This window comes from Nipponia nippon, unplaced genomic scaffold, assembly GCF_047370975.1.
Source record: "Nipponia nippon isolate SJK-2023a ecotype South Korea unplaced genomic scaffold, ASM4737097v1 scaffold_1, whole genome shotgun sequence".
NCBI lineage: Eukaryota > Metazoa > Chordata > Aves > Pelecaniformes > Threskiornithidae > Nipponia > Nipponia nippon.
The window spans coordinates 134257598-134271202 of record NW_028262290.1 but is presented as its reverse complement, the minus strand read 5'-3'; the positions used below and the strand labels follow the sequence as shown (position 1 = coordinate 134271202).

General features: G+C 36.9%; 1 protein-coding gene across 6 annotated transcripts in view; it reads right to left on the bottom strand.

Annotated features, from left to right (window-relative positions):
- Positions 1-13605, bottom strand: part of SNX13 (sorting nexin 13) — a 72229-nt gene that overhangs the window by 16977 nt on the left and 41647 nt on the right. For all 6 annotated transcript variants that reach the window (XR_015708026.1, XM_087773708.1, XM_087773718.1 and 3 more), the window contains exons 12-17: positions 13219-13318; positions 12375-12568; positions 10727-10831; positions 9091-9223; positions 8326-8363; positions 2355-2424 (exon numbers count right to left, since the gene is read on the bottom strand). Coding sequence is in view for 5 of the 6 variants with exons in the window: in XM_087773708.1 (XP_087629834.1) it covers positions 2355-2424; positions 8326-8363; positions 9091-9223; positions 10727-10831; positions 12375-12568; positions 13219-13318 (640 nt within the window). In the remaining variant the exon portion in view is untranslated. The remainder of the gene's footprint in view (positions 1-2354; positions 2425-8325; positions 8364-9090; positions 9224-10726; positions 10832-12374; positions 12569-13218; positions 13319-13605) is intronic.

Genomic DNA, 13605 nt, shown 5'->3' with positions numbered 1-13605 from the left:
CAGAAGAAATTCCAGTCTGCAAAGTACCCTACTCATATTGTAAAAGTTTGTCCATCAAAAAATCTGTAAATATGACAGTCCTAGCAAGCTGTAAGCATTTGGGTTTGATAATTCCATCAGCAGTTTGTTATTAACTGTAAGATAAAAATATCCCACACACTATTTAAGTCAACAGAAACTACATATACGCACACATATGTATGTATTCTGTATGTGTGTACATATAACTTATTCTGTGTGTGTACACACACGCACACATTTTATGAAGAAGTCAATTTATAAATGGAAAGAACACAGTTATCTTAAATAGAAGCTAACATCTTTCTGTTCTCCACTGAATATTTAAGTTCTCTTTGACATTCCTCCATCACAGAATTCCTCCCAGTATAGAGTTTGTTTCAAAAACTTCTGTTTAATCTACAGAATAACCCAGAACCAATATTGTTTACACTGCACACTGTTTAAATTTGTAACATGAAGTATTGAACCAATACCCAGTAACCACAGTTTTCCAGTGGCTAGATGAAAGTACTTTTTAATCAAGCTGTGTGAATTTCCCAATGCACCCATGCTCCATAAAATACACTTTTCCTGACAAATTATCAGCTCCAACCTCTGTTGTGCTTCCATCCTTGACTTCTCTCAAGTATAATGCCGAGGTCTAAGCAGCCAGGAAGCACCTCTAGAACAGGGGCAGCTGCTGACAATGTAAGAATTACTCACTAGCAAGGTGCACAGTGGCCACGGAGCATCTTTTCTTTGCCATCTATCTTTTGGCATCCTTCGGAGCATCTTTTCTTTGCCATCTACCCTCTAGAAGAAGAATGTTGAGTGCTGAACTCCAAGAGAAAAGAGCGGGCAGCCAGGATGCTACCAAAAGACTGCACAGAGAATGGTGCTGGGAAACCTTGGCTCCACAGATGCTGAGCAAGCCCTATCCTCTAAACTCAGGTTGACCACTCTGTCATGCGGCCACCATACCACATCTCAGGGGCGCTGTTAAGTTGCACCTTTAGGAGTACCACTTCAGGACAGGCGTGGCAGAAAAAGAAAGAAGTTGTCCACATCGCCCCTTATGTCATAGCCTCTTAATCAGCATTTATTTTCCAACATAAGAAAAGGTGAATCCTCAAAGGTTACAGAGAAGATCTTGTATACACCCCACAAACACAGTAAAGGGTAGTAATCAGCAGAAGAAAGGAGCCTGCACACAGATGCACCTACTGCCTGTAGCATCCAGAAAGCAGGGACTTGTATTTCTTGTTCAAACATGAGGTGAAGAGGAAGGAGACATCCAGTTTAATCCTATCTTACAATACGAAATGTACATATCCCCTGGTTCAACTGCAGTATTATGGATTCAGAGTCAAGCTGACAGTTATCAATACATGCTGCCATCAAGGTTATAAATTTAACACAATTTGTGTGGTTCTAAGTTTACCTTTTTTCTTAGATCAAAAGAGTGAAAATTCTAAGTTTAATTCAGAAAAAAGTATCATGTCATTTTAAATAAAACAGCAAAATTGTGATTCTTAACTTTTAAATGTTTTGGTTTTTTTTCCCCCCTTCTCTGAGGACTGACTACACAAGACTTGGATTGCATCATGCCCTCACACTTGGCTGGAGTTTAATTAAAATGTCAAGTAGTTGAATTCTTGCTCACAGCTCATGTGTCTGCTATATAAATGCATAGATTTAAGAGTCTATTACATAATAAAAATCTACCAAAAAAGTATCTGAAGATTCATTCACAATTTAACTACCCAGTGCAATCTCATCTAACTAGAATATTTGCAAATAATAAATGAGAAGTTTCTATTATTTACTCCGACGTAATAAATTTTTTAAATTTATTACTACGCAATTTTTTTCAAAAGATAACCAAAAATGCCACCACTGTAAAGACTGAAGTCACTAACTTAAATTAGGTTAAGACAATAAGGGAGCACAGAAAATAGGGGAAAACATTATAGCAACAGGAGTAAACAGTCAAGAATTAGAACTGTGTGACTAGAAAGAAAGAGATGGCTTTTACAATTTGTTCTTTAAATAATTGCTAAAATAAATGCTACTCAATATTAAGTTTAATGAGTAATTCTCCAGAGACAGAAATAATAATAATATTGTAAACAAGAAAAATTAAATCACATTTTAAGTTCAGATATATAGTCTATGACCTACAGCACCAATTCTGTAAGGATTTCCATTACAAGGACTTAATGGGAAATATGAATTCAAATGTTTTATGAGGTTAAAAAAATGAAAGGATTAGGATTTCAAGGGCCTGTAATATTAAAAAACTCAAAATAAATGGTGGAAAACAAGTAAGCAGCCATCATAACAGATTGACTTACCAGTGTCTGAGATGTATGCATGGAGTTGAACTGTCTCATCAGAAGGGACATTTGAAAGGTCATCTAAGGACTGGGGGGGGGGGGGAGGGCGGGGAGAGAGGGGAGGAGGAAGAAACAGGCAAGAGAGAATAAGATCACAGATACATCTCATTCGAGAGATGCTTTTCGATTAATCTATTTCATTTTCAAACTTTCAGCTCACTACACTAATAGAATAGCTTAATGCACTGTAACAATGCAAATATGTATTGGTATTATCTGGTTACTAAAGCCTTTCTTTTACACAGAGTATAGGGGGCTTCATTTCCCCTACCAGTTTCACATAGTTTTGTGATCACTCTAACACAATCGTCACTTTCATTTGATATCTCAACTCTAATAGAAGTACAGCTACAAAAAGTCTTTTACTGAGCTTTAAAAAAACAAAACAAAACCAACAACAAAAACCCCTGAACAATTGTGGAATCATAGAATCACAGAATCATGTAGGTTGGACAAGACCCTTAAGATCATTGAGTCCAGCTGTAAACCTAGCACTGCCAAGACCGCCATTAAACCATGTCTCTAAGCACCACATCTACCCATCTTTTAAATAAATACCTCCAGGGATGGGGACTCCACCACTTTCTTGGGCAGCCTCTTCCAATGCTTGACAACCCTTTCAGTGAAGAAATTTTTCCTAATATCCAATCTAAACATCCCCTGGTGCAACTTGAGGCCATTTTCTCTTGTCCTGTCGCTTGTTACTTGGGAGAAGAGACCGACCCCCACCTCACTACAGCCTCCTTTCAGGTAGTTGTAGAGAGCAATAAGGTCACCCCTCAGCCTCCTCTTCTCCAGGCTAAACAACCCCAGCTCCCTCAGCTGCTCCTCATAAGACTTGTGCTCCAGACCCTTCACCAGCTTCATGGACCTTCTTTGGACACGCTCCAGCACCTCGATGTCCTTCTTGTAGTGAGGGGCCCAAAACTGAACACAGTACTCGAGGTGCGGCCTCACCAGTCCTGATTACAGGGGGACAATCACTTCCCTGGTCCTGCTGGCCACACTATTCCTGATACAAGCCAGGATGCTGTCGGCCTTCTTGGCCAGCCGGGCACATTGCTGGCTCATATTCAGCTGGCTGTTGACCAGCATCCCCAGGTCCTTTTCTACCAGGCAGCTCTCCAGCCACTCTTCCTCAAGCCTGTAGCATTGCATGGGGTTGTTGTGACCCAAGTGCAGGACCTGGCACTGAGCCTTGTTGAACCTCATACAATTGGCCTCAGCCCATTGATCCAGTGTGTCCAGATCCCTCTGTAGAGCCTTCCTACTCTCCAGCAGATCAACACTCCCGCTCAACTTGGTGTCACCTGCAAACTTACTGAGGGTGCACTCAATCCCCTCGTCCAGATCATTGATAAAGATATTGAACAGGACCGGCCCCACTACTGAGCCCTGGGGAACACCACTCGTGACCAGCCACCAACTGGATTTGACTCCATTCACCACCACTCTCTGGGCCCAGCCATCCAGTCAGTTTTTTACCCAGCAAAGAGTATGCCCGTACAAGCCATAAGCAGCCAGTTTTCCAGGAGAATGCTGTGGGAAATGGTGTCAAAGGCTTTACTAAGGTCCAGGCACACAACATCCACAGCCTCTCCCTCATCCACTAAGCGGGTCACCTTGTCATAGGAGGAGATCAGGTTGGTCAAACAGGACCTGCCTTCCATAAACCCATGGTGACTGGGCCCGATTGCCTCGTTGTCCTGTACATGCCATGTGATGACACTCAGGATGATCCGCTCCATAACTTTCCCCAGCACTGAGGTCAGGCTGACAGGCCTGTAGTTCCCTGGATCCTCCTTCTGGCCCTTCTTGTAGATGGGTGTCACAGATGTGTAACAGATCTTTTGGTTTTATCTTTATACCATTCTGTTTTCTTTCAACTGACTTAAAGCACTACACAACAGTTACAGCGCAGTAAAAGTTGAATAATTTCTCTGCTGTATGTAAAAAACAGTAAACACTTTCCTTAGAAATGTCTTCCCTCGTAAAAAATGAACAGGTACATCCTCAGCTGCCTAATGCCCTGTCAGTAATTATTGGGATCAAAAGAAGCCTAACGGGTCTTTTAGAGAAGCTTTGCTATTATTTAAAATTAATACATCTAACTACAAAGTTTTAACATAATAAAGCTCTGAAAGATTGTTGCGTGGAAAACTGGGATATGCAATTGAAAGAAATGGAGGATGGGACACCAGACGTGTGATCCTGATGTTAAATCACCAGCTTAAAACAAACAAAAAAAAAAGATGGAGGTACTTAAGCAGAATTCATAGGCAGTGGGATCCCAGCTACTTTATATATTTTACCCCCAAATTCTAAAATTCTTCAAAGATACATATTCAGAATGAATATGCAGCTGTCAGCTATCTTCTATAACTTAACCAAGCCAGTTTAATAGTGAGTTGCCACAAAAAGTTACCTAGAATGGGACCTACTGGGTAGCATTGCCATACCTGTGTCAAACTAAAACCTCAATGTACGTCAATCAAGTTTCTAAACTCCTCTGTTTCCTTAAACTTAAACCAATCTTATGTGATTACAATCAAAACAGGTTGGACTTGAAAACATAAGTTATTTAAAGACTGCTCTTGCCCCTTCTTCATCTGAATCTATCATCTGCATGATATCCCTACATAATACTTCACTCCTTCCCTCCCAGGCTCTCTAGAGAGAACGGCTCTTCTCTGCTTCAACCACCTCGATCAGTCTCTGCCTAAATACCCACCACGGAAGGCGAGGGGAATAACATTTCTGTTATAAAGTCCCAACACTGAATAAATGGCATCGTTAAAAAGGTCTGAACACACTAACTATGCTTTAACATGTATTGCAGTAAGGAGTCTCCAAATATCTTATGACACAGCTTGTAGACTTACAGTACAAACGTCTCAGATTGAAAAAAGGTAGAAGAAAGAGGAGCCCGTCTGGGAAATCTGTTTTGCCACTGCATGCTATGGTGCTAAAAGCTTGTCTGTTCAATGGTAGAACAGATGAGTTCATGTAAAAATATTTAGAGAGCAGACATCATCTTTACCTCAAGAATTCCCAGATCTACAAGTTACTGGATGCTGGAGAGTATTCTGGTAAAGTATCACCATAAGTGGACTGTTCCTATAATCTTCATTAGATGCTTGCTTTTGGTCATTGTTGGATATAGGGCTAGACTTTCTCTGACCTAGTCCATTCCTAAGCAAGTCACCCTTGGACAGCAATAACCCTGTTAAGGTGTGCTCTATACTGCAGCGTCCAAATTTAAGAGCAGAATATCACCTGAGACTGATGAACGGCAGGAATTTGTGGAAGCTTGGATAAGTGCTCGATATTCTGAGAGCTCTAGGATTTGATTATCAGTAAGATGGAAGAGATGTTATTAAAGAAGACAAATAATAGTCAACTGCTCTAATATTTTGTTTGCTATGAAATACTGACATTAAGCTACTGTTATATTTTTTAGAAGGCATCATTATTTCTTGTCTTCCTGCCTCCCTTCATTGCCACCCTAACAGTTTTCATCTTGATAACGGAATGAGGTTCAAACTGACACATACTACTGACTGCCAGAAGTTCAACCCAGCCACTTCTGCTGCCATTCAAGGTCTTGGATATGTAACACCTGCGTAACTCCTTTTTTTTTTTTACTCAGTGCAAAAGCAATATGTAAAGCTAACATTATGGATACATTTAGATGAAATCTGCAAGAGTCTATCAATAGTCTACAATGGTTTTATACCCTGAAAATATGCCCTACTGGTTTAATATAGTAGACTAACGCGTCAAATTAAAAGGCAGAAATAAAGAAGATATTTTTGTAAATTAACTTTTCCTCAAAATAGTTTTGAGCCTCTCTTCCAAATGATCCTAAAATACATTCTTACAGTGAAAGCATAAACTGCAGGCAATGTATTTTATAACAGAAACTTTAGGAAACACTCAACTGCTGTGGCAAGGCACTATACAGCAACAATTAATACAAGTAAATGAAATGGTTGAAACCTGAACAGACAACACAACAGACAGTTTGTATTTAATATGACCTAGTATCTTTGACAGTAACTTGTATTCCTGTGAATATATGTAATTAAAAAGCAAAAATATCACACCGCAACTCAATCTTATTTAACACATTGTCATTAGCTAAAATTACAAAAATTCCCTGACCTTTGAAGTAACCTGTCCAAGGTCTATTTTTCTTCATGTAACTGACTAACACAAGGGAGCTAAACTATGTGTACAGAAATTTACTCTTGACATGGAATTCAGCCAGGAAAAACTAATCTACCAGTATTCAAACACCTGTAAAAGCACTGAAAACCATGAACAATATGGACTACAGAAAGCAAAAGTTCTTCTGCAAAAACAGAGACTTATTACACATTTCTGCTAGAATGTTCTTCACTCTTTATAAAAATAGATGTAGTATTCTGCAAATACACTTTTCACAACAACAACAAAAATCAAGACTTTGAATTGTCCCATGCAAATATCTATTTCTATCACATAGCCAGGTGAGCCACTGCAATGGCAAATATGCCAATCTATAAAATATTGCTTTCATATGTCAGAACATTCTTAGAAAAAGTACTTAAAAAGATCTTTCAAATGTCTCTTAAGAGATTAGTCAATTACAAGAACCTCTTGCAAAATGTTAACAGAATTGTACATAAATTTATTAGAAATACGGCTAAATTAAGTTTTCCTTCTGCATCTAACAAGAGTTTGTAAATTTTATCAGCTGACCACCTCCCCTTTTCTTCATATTTCAAAATGTAAACAAGAGGAAAAAACCAGGGAAAAAAAATTCCAGCTTCAAAAAAAAAATAAACCACACACCAAAACAAACAAATCCCACAAACAAACAACCCCCACATGGAAACACATTTATTATTACATTTATGTTAAATGTATTCCTTTACAAAATAAACTCTATTCCTCTGCGTGCAAGCATGATCTAACCAATGCACTGGAACTCCTAAGGAGCTACAGCCTCTTCCAAGAATGAATTAGAAGGGCCTATGAATCACATAAGCCAGGAAATTACATGAGATTGCAAACCTTTCTAAAACTAAAAGATTCGGAAAAATACTCTCATAGGCACAATTGAGCCTTGCGTATCTTGTGGCTCAGCTACATGTAGTCTGAAGAAATAATTAAGAGAGAGGGGAGGAAATACATAAAAAATTTTATTTTTTCTTTTTAAATATCTGTGAAATGATTTTCGGTTTAAAACATTTTAAACCTGATAAGATCTATGTGGGACAGATTATTTTGAAAAAGTCTGGTAGTATGCAACCACTAGTACACGCAGAAGCGTATTTCAAATACTTAGGTACATTCACGTCACAAAGAAAAGGTTCTGACAAACTGACCCAGTCAAGAATTACTTAAAAATATCAAAAAATGAACTTGAAATTAGTCAAATTAGAAAACAAAGATTCATATTTTGAATAGATAAACTCCAGATACTTTTATGTTTCCAAATCAAGCCCTAATTAAAAAAAAAATCCAATCTATAAAACTCTAATTAAATGCCTCATTTACAGTCTATTTGAATTTAATCCTTCGAGATTTCCATTTCAAAGGATTTATTTTCACCTATTATTACCTAATTTGAAATTTATGTCTATTTAAAAAAAAACAAACAGGGATAAGAAAGCATGCTTTGCATAAGTTAACTATAGATTCCTGCTGTTTCAGTGAGAAACAATGCAAAATGTACAAAAGGGACAAAAAGTACAAAAGGGACAATTTTATCTTGCAGATTAATTGATACCTTATGTGTGTTTCAATTTGATTCAAGAACTTTTGCAGAAATTAAACTGCAGTGAACTAAAACCTCTAACATACATAATTTAAATTATTTTATAACACTTTCCCTACTGTTGGGGAGAAAAAATAATAATTAGAAAAAAATCCAAGCACTTACCAGATTTATGCTGCCAGTAGGAGACCCATTAAAAGATTCTGGGAGCAGTGAGGAAGGGGAAAGGAAAAAACAGGTTAGAAGATTTTCTCCAATGTAGGGCCACACATAAGAAATAAAAATGCAAAGATAAACCATTATGGAAAATAATGGACAACTGTGCCATTGGGCAAAATGTTGCACCCAATCTGTAAGTACTTCCAGTTTCCAATAAAGACGCCTAAAGGAAAATGTATGTAAGTTTATATAGCTACAGATATGAAATAAATACTCCAGAAAACATTCCTTTTTAAGCTTATATCACCACATGAAATTGCTTCATTAAGGAGTCAGTTTAATAGTTAAACAACTTCCATTAGATTTGTACTTCAGTTAACGAGTGATTTTAATTGCTTTAAAAAGCCACATCTCCTATGTACTTTCAATTTCTATTTCCAGATTAAGAATATAGTTACATATTAAAACAACCCAACATGAAGAACCTCAAATATTTTTGAATAAAAAATGAGAATGAAAGCACTTATTTTAGTGACACACTTGTTACCAAGACTTGACAAAAAACATACATGAGATTAATAAAGTTACTAGAAAAAACTATTTGACTCCCAAAACAACTTACAAAAAAGCACAAGGAGGAAACATTAATTTAAAAATCAGAGATAGCAGAGGAAATTTTTGATTTCTCAAAAGTAGCATGGATAATTTTCTTATTTTCATTTTAAAGCAGAAAAAAGAATGGTCCCAGGAAATCCCCCTTATAGAGCTCACCTCCTTCACCATCATCTGATCCTCGGAAACTAGGATCCTTCAGCATATCCAGCTCAGCTAACATACGCACATACAACACATTCTGTTTGAATGAAGGGTAGAATCTTTCATCTCGCAGCATCAATTCATACACCTTATTGAAATAAAAATGCCAAGCTTAGAAATACTTACTACATTTTTTAATTAATCAGACAAGCTTTCATAAATTCTACTTGACCAACATGTATCTATGCATTCTATTATGTGTTTCTGTGTTTCCTTTAAAACCCTAATGTGAGTTTGTGAAATTTCAATTCAGGTTTACTCTTAACGGAAAGGTTATGAGAACTAATTGTGCTAGAAGTATAATACAGTGTCAGAAAATACCTTTCTAACTAGTGGGACATGCACGAATAGGAAGAGAAGTAGCACATTAACTGTAAACGTTTCCTTCCTCTCCTCTTTACCCTCCCAATTCCACTACAAACATATTTGGTCATTACGCATTTCACAACAGGTTATCTCCGAGTCCTTCTTTGTTGATAAACTATAAACATAGACCTGCAAACCCTTAGGGGGAGACGCGAGAAGAGGGAAAGGGAGGGAAGACACCGCATACTACTTTAGTGAAAATTTCCAGTTCAGCCAATACAGTATAACCCTACCTCACAAAGATTTAACCACACCACTTCAAAAAGTTATCCATGTAGCCTATACAGTGACCATATATATACACATATACATGCATGTTTCTATATGTAGTGGGAATTAATTCATAATGTTTGAATATTCATGTCAACTCTAGAATATTTCAATGATGATTTTTTTTTTTTTCATGGAACACTTGTGCTGTCACCTGGTAAGACTGGAAAAAATTCCCATGCAGGTCTGAGGAAGTAAATTTCTTTTGTAAACACATGAGAAATTTATGCTCTTCTGCAGAAATCACACACAAGGCCCTTGTAACCTACTTTGGGCAATACAGATTTCACAAGGTGTTTTCATTAGTCTTAAATGTGGGCCTCAAATAGAGCAGAGTGATTCTAAATTCTACAGCTCATATCACTAATTTTTAGCATGAATGAGAACATTCAGTTAATGACCTAAAATAAAAACCTTTTTTTAAATATAGATATTAGACTTGAGTGATAAAGTCTATGTATTCAGGTAGTAAAAAGACTTTTATCTTCCGTACTTGCTGCTTCTGAATGCTACACTGTGCAGGCTTGCAGAAACAGTCAAATTAGTTTCTAGAAAGAGATATAGACTTTAACATGTTTACATGCTTACATCCACCTTTGAAAAAGAAAGCTAAAACCGGACCAAAATTGTACCACTTGGTTATTCTACACAGGCACTTTTCTTAAATTGGTGCATAAACACGAATAATAATCCCAGAATTCTAAATTGTGCTTCATAATTAATTTCATATAGGACACCTGCCCTTTCTGTCTATTGCTTTGAAAACCATAAGCTACAGATCACTAAGCAGAAGTTGGCAATTTAGAGTATGATTTTTATAGAATAGGAAAATGGTAAAACAGGTTTTAGGCTTCAGATAGTTGAGTTCCTTTCTCCTTTTTCAATGGCTGTAGTGACATTAAAATACTCTATAGCATTAACAATTCTTAGGAAATACAGGATGAATATAGTATACCTTTCTCTGAATGTCATCAAAGATTTCAGGTGTTGGATCCTCATGGTTCAGTGTTTCTGCCAGTTTTGCTACTAAGTTGTCATCAATATTAACTCTCGGAGATGCCTGTTACAGAGATCGAAATCGACTTTTGCAGCATAAAAATAAAAAGCTTCTGTTTTCACAAATGAAGTCCAATACAATTCTGCAATTCTCTAGGTAAACTGAATTATTTTTGATGAGTATCTCTAGAACCGTCTAGAACATACAACAGAGTCAGACTCCCTCCTCCCCCCTAAATTAAATTCAGAGTTTGTATTAAAACTTAGAAAAGTTTCAGGATTAAATACTAAGAATCACCTCAAAAACAATTTATACACATTACTTTGAAGCAATATCTAAACCAGATTTACTCAGTCTCAAAAACAGATTTTATTTATTTATGAATAGAAAGATCTAGATTCAGAAATTAAGAAAAAGCCAGTAAGAAAGTAAACGGATGAAGTTCTGAAGCATCTGAGGAAAGGCTAACAGTTTGTTAACTCTGCCAGTTTCTGGAGAGATTACCAGTAACTGTAATCATGGTAGCTTTTTGTGCAGATTCTATTACAGCTACCAGCATACTAACTGTATCAGCCATCAGATTCCCAGTCATCCCTTGGTATGACATATTTCAAATCACATCTTTTAGATAGGCCCAAGTTCACACACTTTCCCCATTTTCTGTAATAGAGACAGGGAATGAGCACTGAATCAGACCCAATAGCTCACTTGATACCATAGCAGAGAGGCTGAGCTCATCAGCTTTGGAAGAGTGTTAGGTGACTTCTGATATCAAACTGGTGAACATTCAGTCAGCTCAAAAACCCATCAGAGCAAGCTCTGCACAGTCCACCATGTCAACAGACTATTGAGGTGAAAAACCAAAGTGAAAGAAATGATGCAGAAAGAGAAGCATTACAAGGTATTTGAGGGATAATTTGTTGAGGGAAGCTTTTGAGTGAGTTGAGAGGTGATTTTTATGCATACACAAATTCAGAACAAAGATGCTTTGTTAACACAAGCTGACAAGTGTTTTCTTTCACAGAAGACTCCACTATTACAAGACTACTGGAAGTATTCAAGCTTAGCCTATTGAAAAATACCCAACAGTGATATCTGAGCAACTTACACAGGCATTTGTAGAGAGGCACAGGAAGTTATTTCATTTGAAAACCCGATCTTAATCCAAGTTTGTACAAATATTGGGTTGCTTTTGTTTTTTTAAAACATTTCTTCTTAAGTCAGGGGAGAAGGGCAGGGTAAAAGGAAAGGGAAAGGGCAGCATACACAAAGGGACAGAATTTCTTATTCTGTCTTCACATTTTCTCTATTTTTTCTCTATTCTAGAAAGTCAGCTTCTGAGAAACACATTCAGTGCACTTGACACCATAATCAGTGCCAGTATGAGCCTTTTTAAATGGAGAGGGGAACAAAAAAAAAAAGAGGAAGACATTTTCTTACTGCTTGACATAAGGAGAGAGAAGATACGCAAATAATAGCTTAAATGTCAACTTGTAAACAACTTGTGTTACATCTCATCCATTTCATATTAATGTAGCCATAACTACCAAAGAAGCACATGTACAAAGAGTAAATTCCAAACAATGCAGAAATAAGTTATTCCTACCTTCTCTGATAAATATTGCTCATAAACTCCAAATGCAGCTGCTCTTAATAGACCCTTGGTTTGATTAGTCTGATGTTTTCCATCTTTCTGCCGGCTTTGAAGTACCTCCAGCTGTTGCTGTGCCGTAACCCTGTATCCTTCAACTGTCATCCAGAAAAAAAGATGTGCTTGGCCACCAGTCTGCTGCATGTAATCTACAGAAAACAGTCACCACACAGCACAGTTATTGTTGTGCATTTTAGAATGAGAATTCTCTATGATGTTAACTACATATGGAACTCCAGGATCTGGTTATACGTCTGGAATACTTGTCATCTAGAGTCAAGAAATAAAAAGTACTAGATACATATTGATGATAATCAGTGAACAACACTGGGAGCAAAGTCTAGGAACTAAGCACTGAATTTTAAAATGCACATGTAAAAAGTGAATCCATCATTACTGTGTGGATATAACAGACTTGCACAGCATGATAAAAGTTGACAGGAAGTTCAAACTGGAATTCTAACAAATCACATGCATCTACTGCAATAAAAAGACTATCACCCCCAACACCACTGATCAATATTCTTTGTGATGACCATCAGCAGCCCAATTAATTCACAGTCAAGCATTAGAAAGTATTAAAAACGAATTACACTTCAATCCATCTATCAATTTCTTGATTATATGATAAACCTAAAATAGTACATAAATTAATTCTGTATTTTAGCTTCTCAAACAGACAACCTTCATTAGCCTTGTAATCCTCTTCAGACACCTACATTTAGCGATTTCAAGTATGCAGTCCTGTGAGTTAGCATATTCTTTATAAAGAAAAAAGATCAGATAAATTAACACTTACCCATAAAAAATTGTAGTGCAACATTGTCTACCAGAATATGGTCCAGAGGGACTGTGCAAAGTTTTCCAAAGTTTGCTGCCAGTTTCACAGTATCTATTTCCTGTAAGACACAGTTCAGCACATTCATAGGCCTTATTTTTTTAACATTAGCTTTTAAAACTTGTGCTTACCACAAAGCAGACGTAATAGAAAGTAATTTACATTATAAATAATAAAGCAGCCTCTCAAAGGTTAGTTATTTTCACAATCACTAATAAGTAAAGATCAAGATCATAAGGTCACATTCTCGTAACTATTTGCTTTCAACATGGATGGTATCTGCTAGCTGGGAAGCTGGCTTTTAACACTGCCATTATTGTAACACTATACAGGTCAAATTAACCACAA